At 44.0% G+C, this 23,135-nt stretch overlaps 1 protein-coding gene across 3 annotated transcripts in view; it reads right to left on the bottom strand.

The window, feature by feature from the left end:
- Positions 1-23,135, bottom strand: part of GRIA1 (glutamate ionotropic receptor AMPA type subunit 1) — a 119,891-nt gene that overhangs the window by 61,876 nt on the left and 34,880 nt on the right. For all 3 annotated transcript variants that reach the window (XR_008972475.1, XM_057411929.1, XM_057411930.1), the window contains exon 3: positions 802-1,041. Coding sequence is in view for 2 of the 3 variants with exons in the window: in XM_057411929.1 (XP_057267912.1) it covers positions 802-1,041 (240 nt within the window). In the remaining variant the exon portion in view is untranslated. The remainder of the gene's footprint in view (positions 1-801; positions 1,042-23,135) is intronic.

Below are 23,135 nucleotides of genomic sequence, written 5' to 3' on the forward strand. Positions count from 1 at the left end.
TGTGAATCACCCTGCACTGTCCTCCCAAGTCCATTTTGTTCTCAGCCTCCAAGCCTGTGCTGTAAAGGCACCTGAGAGCTGGGGAAACTGAATCACAGAACAATAAGCTCATGAGCCTTGTTCATGGTTTAGAAAGTTAGAAAATATCTTCCAAGAACCCAGCAAAAGCTTTTGTTATTTTACTTGAAGAACTAACACATACTAACAGGGAACATCGAGTTTTCATAGAAGGACAGAATGGTTTGGGTTGGAAGGGACCTTAAAGCTCCTCCAGTTCCAGCCCCCAGCCACGGGCAGGGACACCCTCCACTGGAACAGGGTGCTCCAAGCCCTGTGCAAAGTGGCTTACCAAGCTACCCCCCCAGAAACTCACACATGTATAAAACTGGATGTGGGCTGAGGTGAGACCTGAGCAGCTGTTGATTCATATTCATAAACATAGAACTTGGTGTCCTTCAGTTTGACTGACCTATTCAGTATGGGACCCATTCAATATAAACCATTTCCCCATTTGAAACTCAAACTGCTTAAACATTAAATCTCTCTCTCGTGTTGATGGGGTTCAGACCTGACCCTATGAACACAGACATACTGGGTCAGGCTAACGCTTCATCTAAGTTAATGCCCACCTTCAGCAGTAATGGATATTTAGAAATGGAATAGAAAATAGGGAAGACATAGGGTGGCCCTTCTAGCCACACCCTCAACCTCCAGCAACCCACAGTAAAAGGACTTCATGATGCAAAGACTCCACCTAGACCACTCTTTGATTGCCCAATAACCCATGTACTTGTGACTTACCCCTGTCAGCATCATAAATGTACACAAACTTCTGCCAGCTGTAGTGCTCGATGACATTAATGAGGGCATCCTGGAGCTCTGGGCGAAGCTGGAGAACAAACTGGTTGGACGTTTCAACGGGGAAGCTTGGTGTTATGAAGCAGACGTGGAGAGCCCCACAGAAAGATGTGAGCATGTTGACTGTCCTCCTCTCATAAAATCCAAAGATGGCATAGACGCCCTTGGAGAACTGCGAGCAGACTGGAGGAACAGAGAGAAAGGTTGTGAGCATAGAAGGACATGGAGGTTTCTCAGGGAAATCACCAAAATGAGCCTTTTCCCTGAGATAAGATTTCTGGAGTAGGTAATTCTCCTTGAGGTCTGTGGGTTGGTCAATGCAACCTGTGAAGAACAGAGCTTGTGGACATGGGGTGCTTTACCCTTCATCTCCACAGACCTGCTTCACCTTTGATAGGCAGAAGTGACATGGAACAGTGAATTCAGAATCCCCAGGGCTCTACTGAAGATTTTGCTGCTTCTGGGATAAAATGTATTATCTGAAGAAGGGAACCCCTCAGCAGAAAAGCACAGTGGCTCTCCAAGTCCTGCCCGCTTGGGGTGGTAGCTGGCTGGCCTGTGGAGCTGTGTTATTAAGAGGGAAAAAGGCTACAGGCAGAGCTTGTTATTGCAGCCCCAGATGCATTCAAGGAGCAGAAGGAAACCATTTGTATGACAGCACAGTCCTTTGCAGCCAAGGACTCCAGGAAACAAAGAGGAAACCATGGGTTTGTCCTCAGAAGCTGAGACAATGCTGAGAGGGCATCTCAGTAAATGTTCACCTAAGTTGAGTACAGTCAGAACACAGCTATGGAGACGTTTGTCCCAGGGCATGAGCTGCTGACACTGAGGTCAGAGCCACTGACATGAGGATTTAGTTCACAAAGCCATGGTGGTGAAGGCAGTGAGGTGGTGGTGATGGCCTGGAGGTCTCCATGAGGAGTGCTCATTGGGTCCTCTGGCAGGTATTCGTGTCTGATCTCAGCAGCTGGCTCTGTGCTGGGCAGGGAAGGCTCTCCTGGGTTGGAGCCCTTCTTGGGAGAGCACTTAATGAGATCGTGAGAGCTGCTGGAAAAATGCCTCAGGATCTCAGTGAGGCAGAGAGTAAAACTTAGCCCCTGCGACAGTCAGACTCATTTAATATCACCCCTGTTTATGGCACATCCCAAGTTACCATCAATAAATCTCGAAGCCAGAGAGTGGCAGTGACAGTGTTTTCCCTCTGTCAGAACTCCTGGCACTAGTGTCTCCTTCTGTTGTCACTCTGACTCTGAAAACCTTTGGCTGTGACATTTATACTGACTCAACACTTCACACATCACTTGCCAGCTCCCCCCCGCCCCCCGTGCAGGGTGAGAAGTTGGCTGTGACATTTTAGGGTCCTCTTGCAAGCGCTCTGCACTGCTTGGGAATCCCTTGACCTGGTTCCTGATGGTTGCCACCAGTACCAAACCTTCTGCACGTGTGACTGGAGACAGCCTCCTGAACATGAGCTTGCTGCATCCTCAGCTGGGCTCCATCCAAGCTCCGTCCCTCCAGCAGGGACCAGAAGTCATCCTCAACTGGCTTACAGCCATGCTGGGTAACATTACCTTGTTCCTAGCTTCTCTACTGCCAGCATCAAATATTCAGAGGGAAGAGCAAGAAATCCTGTTTCCTACTTATAAAATGAGTCCCTGCTCCTGTCTCACCACCAAAACAAAGCAGCACAGAGTGTCAAGAGCTGAGAACTGAATCTCATGCACTGGTGACAATTTTTCCTTCCTCTTGGAGTTGAGCCCACATATTGAGCATCCCAGCCCAGCAATTTGTCCCCAAGGTCATCCATCCTCTTTTCACTGCTCAGTGTTGGTGACCTCATATACATCAGCAACTTCCTTCTCTGAGGGAATTTGTATTTCTGTGGGACAGAGACTTCTCATGAAGCCTGAACCACAGTGAAACCCTGTTCTCTTTATTTTCACAGCAGTGTCTCTCTTTGCAATCAGCAATTGTGTCTCTATCAGCTGGAGTCACTGCCCTCATCATGAGACTGACACATCCAGGAAGGAAAGTAGCAGATACGGATAGAAATAGCCTGAACATCATTTCCATGTGACTGGACTGGGTCTAATGAACAATGCGATTTACCATATGTGAGAGATCAGAACATGATCTCTGGAGACTCAAGCTCCAGGCTCACTGAATGATTAAAGTGACATTCTTGGGGCAGCTGAACAACCCAGCACAATTAATAATCCAGATAATAAACTTAGCTGCCTTGCTTTATTTCAGGCAAACCGTGCCTTCCTTCAGTGTTATTTTTTCTTTCAAATGAATCTCTTATTTTTGAGATATTTGATTTTTTTTTTAACACTGTGGCTCAGTCATGCTCAGGCAGCCCTCCTACACTGTTCTGAGACACTCATCAATTCCAGCATTTGAAACAGATTGCACCAACAATGGCTGGGAGAATGAACAGTCTTTATCATTAGTAAGTTTGGAAAGAACCTTAGCTCTCTTTACTCTCAGACTAAGAAGGGTCATGGATAAGAGAGATAATGTAGGCTGGAGGGGGAAGGCTTGCTGAGGGTTAGGACCCAAAGAACAACAAACTGTTGTGTCAATACGGAAAAATGACAAGAGTGAGAACTGCAGCCACCTTTCTGGGACTAGATTTGGCATAATGTAAAAATAATGCCTGCAAATTTCATTTAAATTTTAAATTACAGATGTGCCAAATGAATTTACCCAGCAAAACTAACAAGAAGTTACTTGCCATTTATTTAACTCACTAAAAGATCACTGGAAGATCTTTATATTTGCATTAATCATTTTATTAAGAAAATTTATTAGCAATTGCGCTCTCATTTGATTGCTCAGCAACTTCCTAATAACATACTATTAAGAATTGCAAACATTAACTAAAGGAAGGAAATAGTTTAAACCCTGTTTGGTTTTCTAGTGGGGAAGAAGCTTATCAGTTCCTCAGCAGTCACTAGCCTCTGGCTGTTGCTCTTCTAAAAAGATTAAGAAATATAAAAAGCATAAAGAACATATTACAGTGGAAGGTCCAAGGAGCTGAGCTCTGCTGGTCAACTGGCTGGTGATAACATCACACATTGCCAGCCTCCTACCAATGCCTGTTAACTGAGGGATGGCCACAGCCTGGCTTGTCCCCCAGAAAAGAGTCGCAGTCAACCTGGTAATTAGCTCTAGCTGTTGAATTCAGAGTGTTCAGCCTCTAAAGTTCACTCCTGAAGGCAGGAAACTGGGTGAAATGCAAGAGCATAAATGTTTGCATACACAAGGATGGAAGCACGAGTGAAGAGTGTTTACTTGGATGTAAATGCAGGCATTTGTGACAGTTTGCACGTACAGCCTCTGGGCTGCACAAAGGGAAGGAAGGACAGAGAACATCTATTCTGGTAACTACGCTATTATCTTACAATGAATTTGTAATTAATTACAGTTTTCTTCTAAACAAACCCTCAGAAAATATAGTTCATAATGATAAGCATAGAAACTGCTACTGTATTCATCCTGATCAGCCTTTTGCATTTGATCAGGTTGGGACTTGGCTGGAACATTCCCAGGGTGTGCTGCACCACGGCCATATCCCTCCTCCTCCAGGCATAGGATCTCTCACTGCATCTCCCTAGTGCCCTTTCACTAACAAAATGAGGTTAAAGTAGAGCCATTAACTTGATTGTGACCTGGTTATGCTGGATTGAAAAACCCAGAAACAGCCATGTGTTTGTTCTTTGGACACAACTCCCTGTTGCAGCCAGGTGAGGTGAAACCTCCTCAGACTGCTTAAAATCACTTCTGACTTCCAGTAAAAATCAAAACAGCTTTGTAAGGTAGTTAGAAAGTGACTGATGTGGTAGAGCAACCAGGAAGAGGCCTGCCCTCTCCCTGTGTGGAACCGTAGCCACCATGGAGCTGATGCATCCTTGAATTCAGATAAGGAAAAAGCATGCTTGAAATCCCCAGACTCCAGGGTTTCTAGCCCTGCAGTTTATCTCAAGTTTCTCTTTACATATGGAAATATTCACAGTAAAGCATTTAAATCTGAGACAGAAAACACTGATTCTGTTGAAAGCAGACACAGGATAGGACATCAACTCGACAGCTGAAGAGAGGCAACTCTGGACACCTTTGCAAATGCTTCCAAGAAAAAGAGAAGTGCATGCCAAGAACTTTAAATTGAACATTTTTCTCTTCAGAAGAGGAAAGCAAAAGACGTTTGGAGTTTATAAAAATTCCTGGTGCACTTTCTTTAGCTAAAGCTCACAACCAGACACAGAGAGAGTAGATGCGCAAGACTGATTTCTGCATTTAGGGGGGCCAGAGGTATTTTGGAACTGGAGGTGTGATATGATCTATGTGAAAGGTAGGTGTCAGATATAATGGATATCTCATTTGGACTCTGGTAAAAGCAGAAGGGAAACCAAAAAGTGATTCTCAGAAATGGTCACCATAAAGACGGGATGAAAGAGCTTCAGCATTTGAGGGAGGAGGAGCAAATGTGCTGTGCAGAAGGATGGAAATGAGGATTTGGCTTCCAGGAGTGAAAATGGTGCAATTCTGCTGAAAAACTGCAAAAAGAGAACTGCTCCCCATGGACACAGCTGGAGAAGAAGCCTGGTAGGAGATCCTGGCAACTGCTCATCTGCCATTTCCTTTCGAAGCAGAATTTTCACCATTTCACTGGGTTTAAGACTGGAAAGGGACATTAGATCATTTCTACTGACTTTTTGTATCTCATGGACCATTAAGTTTCACCCAGCTACCCCTGGAGGGAGCCAATAATATGGTTTAGTTGACACTCAGGAGATTCAGCTGCTGCATGCTTCTGTCAGAGAACAGAAGTACCGAAGGCAGTGCTAATACCCAAAGCCACAAGAGCAGTAAAAACCTGATTAAACAAAATATCCACAGATGTTCCCCACAAATGACTCGTGTTCTCTGTTGCAGAAGGAGACAAAAAACCCAGATGGTCCCTGTCAGAGCTCAGAAGCCTTCCTGATCCTGAAGGATGTCATATCTGAGAGGCAACTAGGAGGGAAGACACCATAACCTCTCCAGGAAAGCCATTTCTACAATGCTGAACAGCAGATGTCATGAGGAATTTGAGTAAACTGCTCTTTCATAGCCCAAGCAGGGAGGGAAAGAAAAGTGCGATTTGGAAATATAGGCTCCAAGACAAGAAGAAACGTCTGAAACCACCCAATCCAGCACAGACAGCACTTCCTCCAGAAACAACTAACAAATGCCTTTTAAAAATGCCAAGTTGAGTGTGGCCAGACTTTGAATGTCACCTCAGTCCACTGTCCTCTGTAAGCTGTTAAAGACTAGCCCTGCAATCTCTCCAGCCCCGGGATCAGTGTGGCACCTCCTTCATCAGCCCAAACCTCCTGGGCACAGAACCAGAGCCCTCACTTGCAGTGAACCACACTCGTTGACTGAAGTGGTGTCAAAGAACAGTTCCCACATGCTTTTCTTTGCTCACTTGAAGAGTTTTGTGTGCACATGTGGGAAAGAGGAGGGGGTTTGTGTGTAACTTATTTTTAGCATGCCCTGCCTGGAGGTGACCCTCACACAGTGATGGAGAACCTGACATCAGGTGGCCGAAGCTGGTGGAGCTTCAATGAAAGAGCACTAGTGTCTGCTTCAATTAGGATCAGCTCAGCTTTCCTCCCAAATGTTTGTCCTCACAGTTCTCCACTGTGGCGTAGGTGCCAGAGCGCATCTCTTCAGCACATCCCAACGACAGCATGTTCCCACAGATTTATCTAGCAGGGGAAAGCCAAACAGATTCTACACTCCCCCATTGCTCCACGCGTGTATTTAGATAACAACAGATATGTCCCATATATTTGATCAACTGCAAATCAGGCTGTCATGATATTACAAGAAATATATGTTACTCTTTCAAATATATAAAAGGCACAGAAGAGTGTTCCCTTCCATCACTTTCATCCACTGTTGCTCTAAACCATCTTGGAAGCTGGAAAGCAGTGTTGATTTTTACATTGAGATCTGCTTTACTTCTTTCATATCTGAACAATAATCTATGACCCAGGAGCTGCTCATAGCTGTTTATGCTGATAGCTTCAATTTTTTTTGTTAAGTTCACCCGCCTGACAAATAAGTCTCAGTTTGTCTGGCTGATGAACGATCAGTTTCCCTCGAGAGTAAATTGGGTTTGGGATACTTCTTTCTCACATGCTGCTGATTTTAAAGAAACAGAAATAGCATGGCGCTTTGTGAACAAAATTAACAACACAGACTCTCGGTCATTTCAGGGCACTTCTGAATTATAACCACGGTGGTGGAAGATACAGCCATGGGAACAGAGACACCACTGGAAAGGACAGGGTGCCATTCCAAGCAGCATTCAGAATTCACAAAACCCCTAACTCCTTCTGTAGTTAAAATTAGGTTATTATTCTCATAAGGACAGGCTGGCTATCAAGGGTCCTGTGGCTCAGAGATCAGATTATGTGTAGAGGAAAATGGGCCCAATACCATCTCTTTCAGATTTTTTATCTAATCATGACTTGAATTTTTGCTTGTGAGGTAGAGGAAAGCAACTGCCTTTCTCTGCGCCCTCTCTGTTCCAGTGCCTCGGGTCAGAGACTTTCTCTTGCACCATGCTCATACAGTTTCAAAACTGTATTCTTATCTGGGAGCACTGATGCCATGCTCCCAAGCTGTGTAGGGCTCTTGGTGTCTACTGCCTTCATCTCTCCAGTGCCCCCTACCTGAACCACAACTTCTCCATAGCACTCCCTGCTTTTATACCCTTTTTAAGACATAGAGAAGGGCTTTGGTGCCTGGGAACAATTCAGCATTTTTCAGCTCTAACAGAGGATGTGACTTTCCCACATTGTCTCATTTTTAAAATAAGAGCATTTTAAAAAAGGATTCCCTTTTCCTACATGCCAGTGTATCTCATTTCTGGGGTACAGCTGTGTCAAAGCATGGTGACCAAACCCAGTTGGGATACAGCCTTCTGAGAAACTTTTATGGCACGTTATGTCATCAGAAATCTTCATCTTTAGTTAATGAAAAGTTCATCTGCTCCTGGAGCCCAGGGATGGCCCACTTGTGACTCTTGAACCTTGCCTGGCTTTTGAGGAGTTTGATGTTGACACATGTGCCAGAGCTGTCGTACACTGTCAGCAAGTCTGCTGGGCCATCCGGCTTTGTGCCATGTCCAGAAGGAACCAAGCAGAAGGTGCTGGCTGTGCTGGGTTGCCTTGGAGCAGCAGAAGCTCCACTACTACCTCCTGTTCACAACCCTCACCTCAAGCTGCCCCGCAGCTCCCCTATAAAGACAGACTGACGCTTCACAGGGCCTCCAGTTGCAGATGGATCTTCCTACAGACCCCATGGGCTCTGGAAGACCAGATGTCCCTGCTCTCCTCTAACCTCACACAAAGAAATAGAAACCCAAAACTTTGTCCTCATTGAACTCTCGATGTCTGAAGCAGAGTCATAAATATTAAAGCAAGATTACTACAAAAGAAAAAGTGACAGCGATATTATAAAAGGAGGCGAGGGAGGAGGGTTGAATCAATTTTGCTTTTGCTGCTTTATTAGATGGCCTTTTTATTATATTGGTCCTTCTACAGACAGTGCTATACTAGGAAAACCGAGCACAGTATCACAGGGTAGCTTTCTGCTGGGGAGCATGAGCAACAGTGGCGGACGAGAACAAAGCACCAAAACCACAGCTTGTTAATACAGTACACAGCACACTGCTCTTAGCTCAGCACAACATTTAATTCTGGGCTGTAAGAGCTGAATTATTAAACCAAGTAAAAAGAGGGGAGAGAGGGATGGGAGGGGTGAAGAAATGTAGTAGCAAAAAGCAAATGTATCACATAAAGAGCAGCCTCCTGCAGATGAAATGCATTTTCTCTTCAGCGGCTTCTTTTCTTTCCCTAATAAGTTATATCTGTTCCTAAACATTAAAGTCTGTGACTGTCTTCAGTGCAAGCCTCAGGTTTTGATGAGGATTTTGTAAATGCCTGTCATGAACCTGGTTGCAGGTCACAATGCGAAAACCAGACTACGGACATTCCCTGGAAAAGTTATTCCAGCACTAATTTACTTCCACTGGGGAAGAAGGGTGTTAACATCCACCTCAACAACTCCTTTCTTAATCTTCATCTGATAAGTACAGTTTTGGTCCCATGCCATCCTGCTTCATAAAACATGTGCATAGACACTCCCAAATTTTCTCTGGTCTGTGCTTTTGCAGACAAGCCAGCTTGGAAGCCAAACTCATGCCTGTCTCTGATGTGTTCCCTGTGGCATTCCTGAGATTTGTGTTCTTGCCTCCATTTGAGAAAACAGCATTTTGGTAAATTGTCTCAGCTGTGTTACTTCTGAGTTTTTTCAGGATAATCTACTCATAACAATGTCACCGTCAGCCCTTCCCTGAACAGGCATGAAATTCAGTTATGATATCTAGATGGAATTCAGTTATGATATCTATATGGAATTCAGTTATGATATCTATATGGAATTCAGTTATGATATCTGTACTCCTTCCAGGTCTGTAATGAAGGTAGCAATAGAGACTGCTTTTAGCTGCAGCTCTGTATCAGCCTCTCTCCCTGCCCCACCAGCTCAATACCTTTTAGTTTCCCACCACAGTCCCACCTTGTGAGGCTTTGGGCTATTTGTAGCCTACAGTCTTCTGGGCCGCTGAGCTCCATACTGCAAATTACAGCGTCAGGACCCTTCCCAGACACTGAGCTTTCAGCAGCAAGATACATGTGCTGAAAGCATATGCCTGTTTGAGAATGACAAGTCACACACAGTGGTTCATGATCTCAGAACCTGGACTCACCAAGGTGCTCGCATCAGTGATGAGGTGATCTCATGCCCTCACCCTGCTTCTCCCCATGCAGCTGGAGGTAAGCACCTTCTCTTTTCTCCCTGTCTCTGTTTGTTTTCCACTCCTGCTTCTAAGTTTCCAACTTCTAATTGTTTTGTGCTACAGTGCATAAAGCCTTATCCTTGCCTGTCACTGAATTAACACAACTAATTTTAAGGCTTTCTTGACAACAGACTGGAAATTGACAACTTCATTTATTAACACTCCACCTTTTCCTACTCAACAGCAATCAAAGAATCTGAAAACACACGCATGCATGCACACCCTCTGCAATGATCCTTCCATGGTCCCAAAGATTCCTGGGTGTATGTTTATACTCAGGTGTAAGCAATGGGTCAGATGATGCTCTTCAGCCTACACAATCATCTGGAGCCAGACAAAGAGGTATTAAACTCTACAAAGTCAGACTGGCAGCTCCTCATGCACCCACCTTCTAATCCCTGTTTTGGATGCACATGGAATGAGATCTTAATATTTTCTTAAACACCAACCCCCTTTCCTGATAGTGATTTTTAAATTGACAAGAAAAAACCTGAAATAACCCCCTTTTTCAACTCCAGGGGTGTGTTGCCTTCAAAGAAATATAGGGATATGCCATATCCCATATGCCTACGTAGGATGTGTGGGCATTATTATTAATCCTAATTGGCCCAGAATCACTCTTTTCCTGTTATCCCACACACATGGGTACCCACTATAGATGCAGCCGTCTCTCTGCATGTGTTTGTAGAATGCCTGGCGCAGTGCTACAAGGCCTTTGTGAGGTACTGTAATGCATGCATGTTAAATAGCAATAAAAGCCACTGAGTAGCCTCCTCGGAGTAGAGAATTACCTTCCCAGCAGAGATGAAAAATGATATAGCTGGCTCACCATAGAAAGTAAAACAAAGGATAAGGAAGGACCTAAATAGAAAACCAGGAGAATGTTCCCTAACCTGATTGATCTTTTCAAGTAGTGATGATGCCTTGAGTGTGCTCTACCTTAAAATATCTCCCAGTGTAGGAGGGAAGCTGGCTGATGCAGGCTGTCAGAGGGCACAGAGGATGTTTCTCTCTTGCAGTAAGCTATTGTTGGCCTTTCTGACATTATATTACTCCCTGCTCATTTAAACCTAAAAGGCAGAAGACAAAAAACACAGGGTACATGGGGTGGGGAAAGCACCAGCATGCTCACCTCTCCACAGGAACACAGTGAAGATACACAGGAAGACCTTGCACTTATCTAGGGCAAAGCATTCTTCTTCAAATAAAACCTCTCACATACAGGATAGAGCATCTTGCCCTTGAGGGCTTGAAGGGGGAAGCAGTACTTAACTTCACCAGCTGTCTGACATGTTATTTATAATAGTTCACTTTTTCTATACATTTTAAGGCTGCATTACAGGTCTCTGCAGCTAGCAAGGCAGATGCTCCAAAACCTACACGTGCCATTGTTGCTCCAAAAGTGCCATCTCTTCCACAATCACTGAAGCCAATAGAGTCTTCTGAAAAGAGAAACAGCAAACTGCACTCAGTATGCAAGGGTTAAGCCTCCAGAGCACAACCCTTCTGCCTGCCTGGTTGTATATGGTATTCACTTAAGGTCTCTGAAAGCACAATGACTTTGAAACCCCATTTAACACCACAGCAAGGGCTGAGTTTGGTACAGAATGACAAGTTCCTTTGACATCAGAGAGTGCTGGCTTTTGTGGGCTTAAGTGCCTTCCTTGGTGGTTCTTTGCTATAGTCATTTCTTGTAGGGTTTTTATTTTTCCTTTTCACATTAATGTTCCATTCCATTGTGCTCATAGCTTTCTTTAGGCCTACTTAATGTCAGGGGGGATATTACCATTTCTTCCCCGTCATTAGAACAGCTTTAATCCTGTCTGCATTGCAAGGGCAATAAATGATAATAGTTACCACGTTTTAAGTTCTGCAGTGCCTCTGAGCACCAGGTTTTTTGAAAAATCCCAAACAAACAAGTTTAAGCTTAGGATCTTTTAAACCCAGTGGGAGACTGTGTTGTCTGGGGAGCAGCAACGCAGAACTGTGACAGATGGAGGGATCTGGACCTATGGTTTGCAATTTTATGGTCTCTGGTGAGACTTCAGTGCGAATCGCTCGCTGTGGGTGGTGGAACAAACAGTTTACATGAAGTGCATCTAGCTAGCGTGCCCAGATGGAGCTTCTGCAGAGAGGTGGTATTTGTTAAAATGGGGCTGCAAGTAGAGGGCAGCTTCCCTCTCACAGGAGGTGAAGACATCCGTCCAGCAGAGTGGTAGGAACGGGTGGGGGACCTAGGGGAATTCCACTCTGCCCCATGGCTCCAACAGATATGTAAGTAGACCTGGAGCCCATGTGTGAATGTGACCCAAAATACCACATATCAACCATGGAGCTGGCTATTTAGCAAGACCTTCACTGGAAATAAACTGCAATTCAAGATTTACCTTGGGTAAAATCTGTATCATTTTACTAGCGTGACAAAGGGCACTTTTACAGCTACAGGCTTCTTCTGGACCTGCACTTAGATCCATAGAAGTCATTTCCCATAATCCGGTCCCATGTAGAAATGAACCTTACAGGACCAAGGAAAGGACCAAGAGGTGGGAGAAGCTGCAAAGCACATCACCAATTATATAAAAAACCTTGGATACATATCTTTTGCCTAAAAGACCCTTGGGCAACTAATTCCCATTGATGGTGGTGCAAAGTGGCATCAAATTTTCAGACACAGAATATTATAATGATATTTTCCAGGGAGACAGTAACTTTGGGAAAGAATTTTCTAGTAGATGTTTTGCTTGCAGAGCTTCATGTGTTCACAGTAAAGATTTATGCTAATGAAAAACACTAAGTCATCTTCTCTACATAGAGGCCAGTGAAGCTATCAGGGGCACCTCAGTTATCCTGAACAGCCTGGGTTGCCAATGGGACTGAGAAAATAGTCTGGAAAAATGGGATGTATGACTTGGGGGAATGTGAGAACATCCTTAACATTAGGAAAACACTGACATATCTCCCTGACATGCCCAGTTACATGCAAACACCTTCTCTACCAATTTTCCATGCTAGGACAATTTTCAAGCTCCTAAAGAAAGAGACTCTCTAGTGAGTTGCAAAGGGCAAAAGACATCATGTAAACCACTCTGCATAAATGCAAATTGCATTAGAAACTTGGGGTCATTCATCATTTGGGAGCAGTGACACCACACGTAGAGATGCAGCTTGTCTCAAGCAGTTACTCAGTGCAAACCAAAGACGATGACATGATTTAGGCAGCTACTGAGAAAGCCCCACTGTTTCTCAGCAGAAACTTTACCTGTAAAATATCATTTAGACAGAAAAGCAGCAGCAGACTGAAGGAAGCTAATTTGTAACCCTTTTCACAAGCATCAGAGACTCTTTCTCTGTTCATCAGATGTTCCTCCAGTCTTCTGTTGACATTCCAGAGAGATGCTTCTGATTAACTACATGTGTCCATGAAATCAGTCACTGGCCACCCTGGGTCTGGCATGCCTTGAACAGAGAGGCATCAGAAGCATCAGATTTTCAAGGGGTGGAAACAGTTCTTGGATTCAACAATACTGTGCAGGACAAGCGAGCCAGGGAAAGCTTCACAAGTCAGGTGTTAGATTTGAATCCCACATGGAAAACTGGTGAAACTGCACTGTGTAATGGACTCTAACCGTATATCTAAAGTCAGCACATGGATAACTAAAGGTATAATTAATTAAGACATCATTTATTCCAGAATCTTCCAAGGGGAAAGGCAGGTGGAACTGCCATCTACCTGAGAAGGCTGACAAGGCAGAGGCTGCTGCCATTGATGGGCAAAGCCACAATGAAGACTTGATTTGGAAGAAAAAAGGCAGAAAGAAACACCCCTAGGGCAGATCTCTGTCTCTTTGTGCACAGGATGCCAGAGGTGCAATATAAGAGCCTGTGATTCACACCTTTGGGATTGTCCTAGCTAAGCCAGTAAGGGCTGTGATTTTCTTCTTTCTGTACTGCAACCCTCTTTAGGTGTTGAATGTGGCAGAAAGGAGTCCGTAGCCTTCGCTTTGAGCTCCTGACCCTTTTGTTAGAGAAAAGATTAATTTCCCTATGACAGAAATTCTTTGTGGCTGCCTCTATTTAACTCAGCAGTGAACATCTGCAGTCATATTTCCTAGGCATTTGTTGTGATCATTCCTCTGTGCTGCTAGTCCTGACAGTAGAGTGGTGTCAGCTAAGAGCCACGGTAGCATTTCCAAAACATGCTTAAATGACTTAGTTGACTACCACGCCTCTGTCTGCAAGAGATATTGGAATGATATGAAGGTGATTTGGGATTTAGGCACATAAGGAGGGCATATGGTGCATACAGCCTTTGAAAACTGGGCCTTTAATCATGTATACTGAAAGGATATCTCCTGTGAGTGCACTCTTATGGTCTAGTGCTTTCTTGACATTGTGGAGCAATGGAAGAACTCAGGTGCCATGCGAGGCAGGTTTGTTTGAGCCTTGTGCACTTGCATTTTGCACTGACCTGATGGCACAGCTGTAAATGTGTTGCTATAGTCATCATCCTGTGGACTTCATTCTTAGATATCCCATGAAAGGACTTGAGTAATGAGAAAATCATCTAGTTTCTGCCTGATTAGAAGAAACAGTCTATGTAGCTAAGAGACCCTTGATTTCAGAGTAGAAAAGTTGCCTACTTTATAGTCTCCCTGGTAACTACATTGAGGCCAACAGAATTACACTGGTTTTAAGTATGGTCTAGTTTTGTCAGCTGGAAAACACAACATGTTTCCTGAATGAGGCTGCAGGGATACAGGACCTGATTTTTGTGTGCGATCAGCTATGACTTGCTTGTAAATTCTACTTGCTTCAAACCTGCTCAAGCATAGGCCACCCAGGTCCTCCTCAGAAGCATCGTCAGCCATGAAACCAAAAGGAATTTGTAATGAAAGACCCTTAAGAAACTTTTCCTGAGAACCTTATTGGAAAATCCTTCAAAGCAAATGTATGGGAAATAACAGAAACCTGAGGAGATGTGAAAGCTTGAAAGGAGGAGAACAGGAGAAAGGAGATGCAAGCTTGAGGTTTATTGGTGGGGGAACAGCCAATTTAATTTCAAAATCAATTGGGGCTTTAAAAGAGAAAAACAAGGATGAAAGTGTGTGAAGGGGGCTGAGTGCAGGAGCATTCAGAGATCCAAGGGTCAGGTGTTGATTTCTAGAAGGTGGGAAAGAAAAACGAGCTTGTCACTGTCTTTTCTCCCTCCGAATGGACAAAGACAATAGCACTTTGTCCTTCTTAGTTAACTAAGACTGCCTAGCTTTAGTTAAGAAGAGGTTTTCAAACCTCACTGACTGAAGCCTGCAGTCTATCCTCCATGAATGTTCTTAACCTCATTTCACAGTTGGGCAGTCTTAGGCAGCCACCTGTGTAAAGCCACACAATTTTGGGGTGGGACCCAAGCCCAGCTTTGCTGGGCAATATGAAGAAACATCCCATTGCAATGCTTCTCCAGTAAGATGCTCACAATTCACCAGTGAAATGCATTTCCTCAATAGGTGGTGACTGCACCATGGGGCAGTCCCTGTTCCTGTTTGCTCTTCTTGGCCTTCCTTTTGGAAGAGGGAACATGCTGACAGCAGAACCAGGCAGCCCTGTAATGGGCACGATACTCCTCTCCAAGCACACACAGACTTGGCATCTCGCCCAAGGCTCAGGGATTTTGTGACCAGCTGTTGAGTAGGCACTTTGAAATGAAGCTCATGTACTGCATTTAACACTAAACCCATTGCAATTCCTCTCACAGCTCAACCTCACCCGCCTGCTGATTCATGCTGGCCTAAAGGTTTCTAAAAGGAAGAAAGACAACATGACCTCTTGCTTGAAAGACTGAAGACCTTTCCGGAACAAAACCATGGCCCCCAAACACCTCTTGTCTGGTTCTTTCTGGGTGATTTAATGGTTTGCTAACTTCTAATAACCAGAAGGGCTATCTAATCACAATGGCCACGCTTGACTTCCAGCACAGCACAGAGCTGGTGCCCAGCTGGTGACTCTTGAGCAGAGCTACTCCAAGGCAGTGGATTTTGGGCCAAGAAAATCCCTCCCTGTGGGGCAGGGGTGCCTGGATCAGGACCTCAGTGGGCCTCAATGCAAGTTCATCCCACCTTCAGTTCTCAGAGAAGCAAAGGGGAGTCATTATTCCCATTGGCTCTGCCAGGTAGGTGCAATAAGGACTGTGGGTCTCAGATAACTGAAGATGTAGGAGGGGGAGTTGGCCGCGTTTGCCATAGACCTTGTCCTGCTGCTACATCAAACTGAAATGCTTTTCGTTGGAAAACAGATTATCTTTAAGAAAGATATAAAGACTCCATTTTATGGTCAATCTCTATATCTTAGGATCTTGCTTCTAAGGGAAATTTTCTTCAGTGTTAATAAAGACTCATTTCTGTTTGGAAGCCTCCCTATTTTCCAGCCATGAGAACTTATATCTGTGTAGCACCTAACACCAAGGGAAACCTCAGATTTCAGCTACTTGGCTTTTAGCCTTCTTCCTTAAAAAAACACATACATTATTGAAAGCTACAAAGCAACTGGCCAGGCTTTTGATGATCTTTCATTAACAGAAAGCAAACATTTAACTGGTCTACTGGACGAGCAAAGGATCAACTTTTTGAAGAGATTTTACCTTAGACACCCCAGCTATTTTAGTTCATTTTATCATGAAAGCTTCAGTAGGTTTTACTTTTAGCATCTCTGAGATGAGACGAATGCTGGTGGAACAGATCCAGTAATGACAGACAGTAAAGCTACCTGAAATTTTTCTGTACTTTTTTTCCCCCTCCAAATGAAAACCAAGGTTGGAACAAAAATAGAAGTTGCTCATTTAGACAGAATACCCTGAATTTCCCATGGAAAAATAGAAGGGAGAAAAGTTGTAGTATCAAGTCAGAATGTGAAAAAATAAGCATCGGGATGCAATCAACCCTGCTCCCCTGCTCCGGATCATAAATTGTTTTAAGACTGCTGCCAATATTCTTTCCACCTAGAAGAGGAGCTGCAAGGGCAGTCAGCCAGAGCAGCAGGGATAAATCTGAGGTGAGAAGTGGAGAATAAGGGGTCAATGTAAACATTGCCAGCATTCATGCTCAGCCACGGGCAGGATGCTTAGCCATTCCCAGAGCCCCCGGAGAAAAACACACTTAAACAGCATTTGCCCTACATCCGGACAAACTCTGCTCAGCACAGCACATGCCCTCTGTCCTGCCCTGCTTTCAGGGTGATGTTTCCCCTTGTGCTGCAATGCATCTGAGCCATCAGCCCTCTCTTCCCTGCTGCCACAAGTGTGCTTGTCTTTCCCCTGCTCCGACAGGAACAGCCATGCCTCTTACTGTACTACAGCTTCATCCCTGCTTTGTCACCTGCGCATGAGCACCTCCACATGAAGCTCAGCTGTACCCTGTAATCCTTCACATGCAGGGCAGGGCTGGCTTTTAATGTGACCCCATCCCTGCAGGTTCAGGAGCCCTCCATTGCATCCCCATATTGCATCCCACATGTGTGCACAGCTGGGAACAGCTCTGGAGCGCTGCAGGTATGGGCACACATCCCCACGGAGGGACCCACACACCTCCCAAATACTCCTTGCCACATCCCACCCAGATGCATGTGCACACACTAATCCTTCCATTAGCTAAATCTGAGCTTTTTACAGCAGTATTCCTGCACACAGCCCTCCTTATCACCCCTCTTACAGACGCTCGGGCTAATCTCTCTCCGTGTGCCACCTGCAGCCACCCGCTTAGCTTCACTCTCTCTTCTACACACACACACCTTTTTACACAGAGACTAATCCCTCTCAGTGTCACGTACCCCAGAATCCTTCTTACAACGCCCCCTCACACACTGAGTAATCCTTTACAGAGTCTCACACACATGATCCCGCTGACAGCATCCTTCTGCACGCATGCACAGCCACACGCTGCATCCCACAGCGTGCTTCACATGCACGGGAACTTTCCAGTGTTACACACACCATTATCGCCCTTCCTGAAGCACATGTTTTTCCACCAAGTCTGGCACATGCATGTGATCCTTCCAATAGTGCTGTAAAAACAGCACCTTTCTAAAGCAAGATAAACCAATGAAGTATTTAAGGGTAAAACCTTGGATATTTGCTAACTGTCCTGAAAAATATAGAGCTTGTCTCATAAGGAGAGATTTAAAAGACCTGGCATGTTTAGTGCAGGGAAGCAAAGGCTGAGAGGGGATGGGCTGTTGTCTATAAAAACATCAGAGGGGTAAACACGAGAGAAGAGCTATTGATGTTAAGGGATAACATTGGCATGAGAACAAGTGAGAATAAACTAGTCATGAATAAATGCAGGCTGTGAACCATGGAAAGATTTGTAACCATGGGAGGAGAGCAGCTCGGGTATCACTTTCCAAAGAGAGCACTGGAACATAATCAGAGCTGATTTCATCTAGAGCATCATTTTTGTCTGAGAGCACATCTCGGTGCTGGTGACCCTGAGATCCCTTCCCAGGCTCGCTGCAGAGTTCAGACTCTGAGCATCACTAGCCCTCTCACACCAGCACACTATTTCTATCATAAGAGGTCAATAGTACAAAAGCACTTTGTTCCTTGGCTTTGTATCCCCATATGCAGCAGTGGTGGAAGAAAACAGAATCCTTCCCTTAGTACCTTGGAGAGGTAGGTTTTATACAGTGACCTTACATCCCCCCATCATCTCTGCAGCTCTCTTCCTTGACTTCCTAACAGATATCTAACAAAACTACCCTGGCCCTTTCCTTTTTGCCTGTAACATTCCTGCCACTGCAAGAGAGGGAACAGAGAGCTCCCTGCGGGAAGTGAAGTTGCAGCACCCTGGGATCTATTTCCATCGCTGTGGCATGCAGAAACTACTCTCACATTTCCTCAGCACACATTTACATTCCTGGAGCCTCCCGCCTCCACTGTTCAGCTGTCTCCAGAGACACTGAACACCTGACACGTCTGATAGGAATTACATATCTGTAATACAGATACAAAAACCCACAGGAAAATGAATATTTAGTGGACTGCAAGTTCTGCTGCATGAGCCATTATCCTCCCAGGAGTGAGTGTGCCTGATGCTTTCCTCCCCTATACCTGGGTAAAGCAGATGGACTGGATGTTGGCTGAGCAGTGTGTGAGAAGATATAAAAGCCCCTACCATTTGCATAAAGATGAAACAATCTCTTTTGGAAAGGCTAGAGAAAAGCAAGACATTTCAAAGTTTCTATATATCTCATATTATCAGACACAGATCTCTGCCCCATGGGACTAAATTCTGCTTATGTTAGAGTCAATGACTTAAAAAACACTTCAGGTCTTGGTAAACAGGGAATGGCATTTATTAATATGTGAGTGCCATTTATTACAGTGTGGGGTGAGGGCAACCAAGTGCTCACTGGGGAGAGAGGGCTGCAGGAGAAGGAGGAGATTGTAAATGCACAAAGCAAGTGGTAGAGCTGCAAGAAGCAATTTCAGTGTAGAAGCCCACAGAGCAAAGGGACAAAGAAGGAGAGAGGGTGAAAAGATGCTTCCCCCACACTCCCATTCAGATTCTGGAAATTGTCCATTTAGAAAATTCACCCAATTCCTTGAAACTGCAAATCAGTCTCTTCTTTTTTATCGCTATGAAACTCAGAAGAGAACACAAAAGGAAAGAAAACCTGACAAATAGAGCTACCAACTTAATTTCTCCTCTTAAGAAGTCACACCAGAAAACGCATTAGTTGTGCATTCATTTTCCTGATGGAAATGTCAAAACGAAACAAGAATATTTAGTTTTGTGCTGAGGTTCCTTTTGGTCAGGAAAACTGATAAAAAAATCGTTTTATTTCGTTGGCTGTAAATTTTGAGTACTTTTCTCCCTGTGGAGAGAAGACAGGAAAACAGAAATATGAAAATAAGTGGAAAGCGGCATCACATGCTTTTTTTTCTTCCCTGTTTTCCAACTGGTAGGTGGGAGGTAAGAGGCAAACTGGCAAAAAGTGTGAGCATACATAGAAAATCTCCACGTTTACCTTTTATTTCAGATTCGCAATGGCAAAATGATAGTAAACATTTATTGAAGCCACAATTTCCTTGAAGGGGAAAAGGTCTTTTACAGAAAGACCTACTTGAAGGAGAAAATTTTCCACGAGCTTTCAACAACCTCTAGACAAAACTCTGTGATCATCTGCAATGGTCTGCGTGCAGCAATGGGAAAAAGAAAACTGTTCAGTGAGAAATGGTGCATTGGCACCAGCCACAATGCAGTGCAGTGAGCACAAACCCCAGGACAAAATGAAAAAACCAAATCAAATTAAAGGATGGAGAAAGACTAAGGAAAGTTCTGAGTACATTTAAACTAAAGAAGTTAGAAACCTACTTCATTAATCCGACAAATAATGTTTCCAAAGCATAGAGCACATGGTATTGCCAGTCAAGCTCTTGCACACCAACACAGACATTTTCAGCTCCTTATACAGGCCTGGCTCTATGTATATCTTAATTATTTCCAACCAATCTATCAGTCAGAACAGTGGTCAAATACCACACAACTCATAGGACTCAGCCCAGAAAAAAACACATCTTAGCCTTTCTTTTTCCACTGCAGGTACAGGTTCAGAGCTCTGAGATTACGAACCATTCAACCAGTGAGCTCAGCCTGGGTTTGGAAAGAGCAGGTCCAACCCTGGAGTCTGGCTCAGTTGCGCTTCATGATGACCCATCACTCATACACACATTTCCAGAGGGGTCTGTCAACCCTCAGAAGGACAATGCCCCATTCATATGGTGGAGGAGGTACCCATGAACACATCCTCGAGCCTTGCTGAGAGCAGGGGCGAGGGGATTTCACATCTCATTTCCTAGCACACAAAGAGCACAACGAACCAGTCACCAGCCACAGTGATTATAGGTCTCACATGTATGAGCAGAACAACATTTCAGGCTCCTGGGACAGAGAGATTAAAGAAAGAGAATGCCTGCTGTAGAGAGCTGTTGAAAAGTTGCCAGATCCTGTAAAGCAATTTGGAGATGCCACAAGATTTTCTACTGTCAAATTGCACAGGGAGACATCCTCCATTGGTCCCTAATGGATTTGTGCTGCTGGACTCAGGCCCAGGTTGGTGGGTTTTCTGTTTGTGCACTTCTTAGAAGGTGGATTAATGTGCAGTATACCTCATTTTCCTATTTAGAAAGGCCTGTGCTGGGTATGAAAGAGAAAATCAGTAACCAGATCAAGAGACAGCAAGGGAAGTACAAGTGTGAGAAGGGATAAGTGATGAGATCAGTGACCTGAAAGCAACTCTGAATTGACTACAGTTTGGTCTGCTTCTATCCTTTGAAATGGCCTTTCTCTCCCTCTTTTTTTCTCTCTTTACATGGACTACTTCTTTTTTCATAGTGCTATTCTCTGATTTATTTACTTTATCCTCTGATTTCAGTCTTTCGGCTCCAAAGCTCCCTTCCTCAACAACTCTTGCATAAAACAGTGATGTTCAACTGACAGGTTAATTCAATGATGGTGCCATTGAAGTGATCTATAGATGAGAGAGATCATTTTGCCACTCTAGGGAAGAGATTTTTAGCAAAAATTCTGAAACTGCAAAGAGGACTAAAGGGAATACAAAAAAATACCCATTAAAATAAAAATGTTTCATAAAAATGTTAAGAGAAGTCACTAAAAACCCAACAAAACAAATGCAAGACACAGTGTGTAGGAAAAAAAGACCCCAAGCAACTCATAAGCATATAAAGGTAAAAGCTAATCAAGCTAAGTTGTATACCGGGGATAAGTCATATTAAAATCAGTATCACTAGGGTGAGTAACAAATTCAAGCAAGAACAGCAAAACACTGCAAAGCACAAGCATTACAGGATGTTTATAGAATCATACAATCATTTAGATTGGAAAAGACCTTTAAGATCATCAAGTCCAACCGTTAACTCAGCACTGCCAAGTCCACCATTAAACTATGTCTCCAGTGGCATGTCTTTTAAATACCTCCACGGATGTCCTTCCCCAGGCAGCCCATTCCAATACTTGACAACCTTTTCAGTGATGAGGTTTTTTCCTAATATCCAACCTCAATTTAGTCTCACTTAATCCAGGAAAATATTGCCTGTAACAGGTGGAGCTCTTTTCAAATTGTATTTCATTGCTTCTCTTTTGTGGAATTTATATAATTTCTCTTGACAAATGAAATTAGGGAGATTTTATCTTTTCATTTTTAAAAATCCCCTACTTGATAGCTTGAAGTGGTTTGAGCTCTGATCTCAGCTTGAGTCATTGCTTCTAGAGAAGGTGAAAGCTTGAACGCAAGACCAAGAAGGGCAGAAGTACAGTGGAAAACTCAATACTTAGTGATAAATATTAAATATCTTGTCCTGAACCCTCCTGTCCCAAACCATGACATTGCCTTTTTATGGAATAACTCAAAACACAAACATCCTTCAGAATCCTGTTGTGCCTTTAAAAAAAAAAGTGGCATTTGCTAACGAGGCAATAAATATTGATGCCTTTGAGGTCCCCCAGAGCCCTATCATTTCTGCAACTGACTGATTAATAATAGATTAAACACTTTAGTTTTGCTTACTCTGGGCTTCGTAACTTTAAGTGCATCTGCTGTGCTGGTAACAGAAGGGCCTGGGACTGATGGATCTGGCAGATATTCAGTATAGGAGCGTGGCAGCAGTCTACAAATACCTTCAAGGGCCAAAACTAACCAAACTCTGCAGATGGACATCAGAGGATTAGAGTAATTCGGTGAGGAGCTTTGGAATGTGTTTAGTACAGATAAGATTTTGTGTCTTTGGAATATCTGCAGTGTTTACTATGTTAGGAGTCCACATGACATTACACAGTAGACATATGATAAACTTTGTATTCATAACATGCCTTTCAGACGGTGACCTCAAAGGAGCTTTTGGCTGTGTTTTATGGAGGGCCAGACTGGGCTGGTTTCAGATGTGCTGAACAGCAGTGATTGCTCAGTAGCTTCCCCAAACAAACTTCAAGGGACTGTTTGGATGTCACATAATGAGTCTGTATCAAAGTTGATGAAAGAACCAGGTGTTCCTGGCTTCCGAGCTCATGTTCAAATCCACCGGAGACTGCTGGCACAGAGGATTTGTTCTAGCTCTGCAAGCCGTGAAACACCAGGGAAAATACCTGGTGTTCGTCTGCTTGTTGATATAATTAATAACCTCATTTATAATGCTCTATTAAAAGATCCAGAAGGTTATACGAAAAGTCACATCTGCTCTCTTCAGCTCTGAATTCAGTGTGCATCTTGCTACTCATGAGTAATTATTACCCCAACAGCATCTTGCAAGCCTGCGCTTAATAACCTTGATCTTTAAATGGGCAGAATAAGCCAATGC

Source organism: Pezoporus wallicus, unplaced genomic scaffold (assembly GCF_028554395.1).
Source record: "Pezoporus wallicus isolate ANWC-B61680 ecotype Strahan unplaced genomic scaffold, APGP_CSIRO_Pwel_v1 contig_6354, whole genome shotgun sequence".
Lineage (NCBI taxonomy): Eukaryota > Metazoa > Chordata > Aves > Psittaciformes > Psittacidae > Pezoporus > Pezoporus wallicus.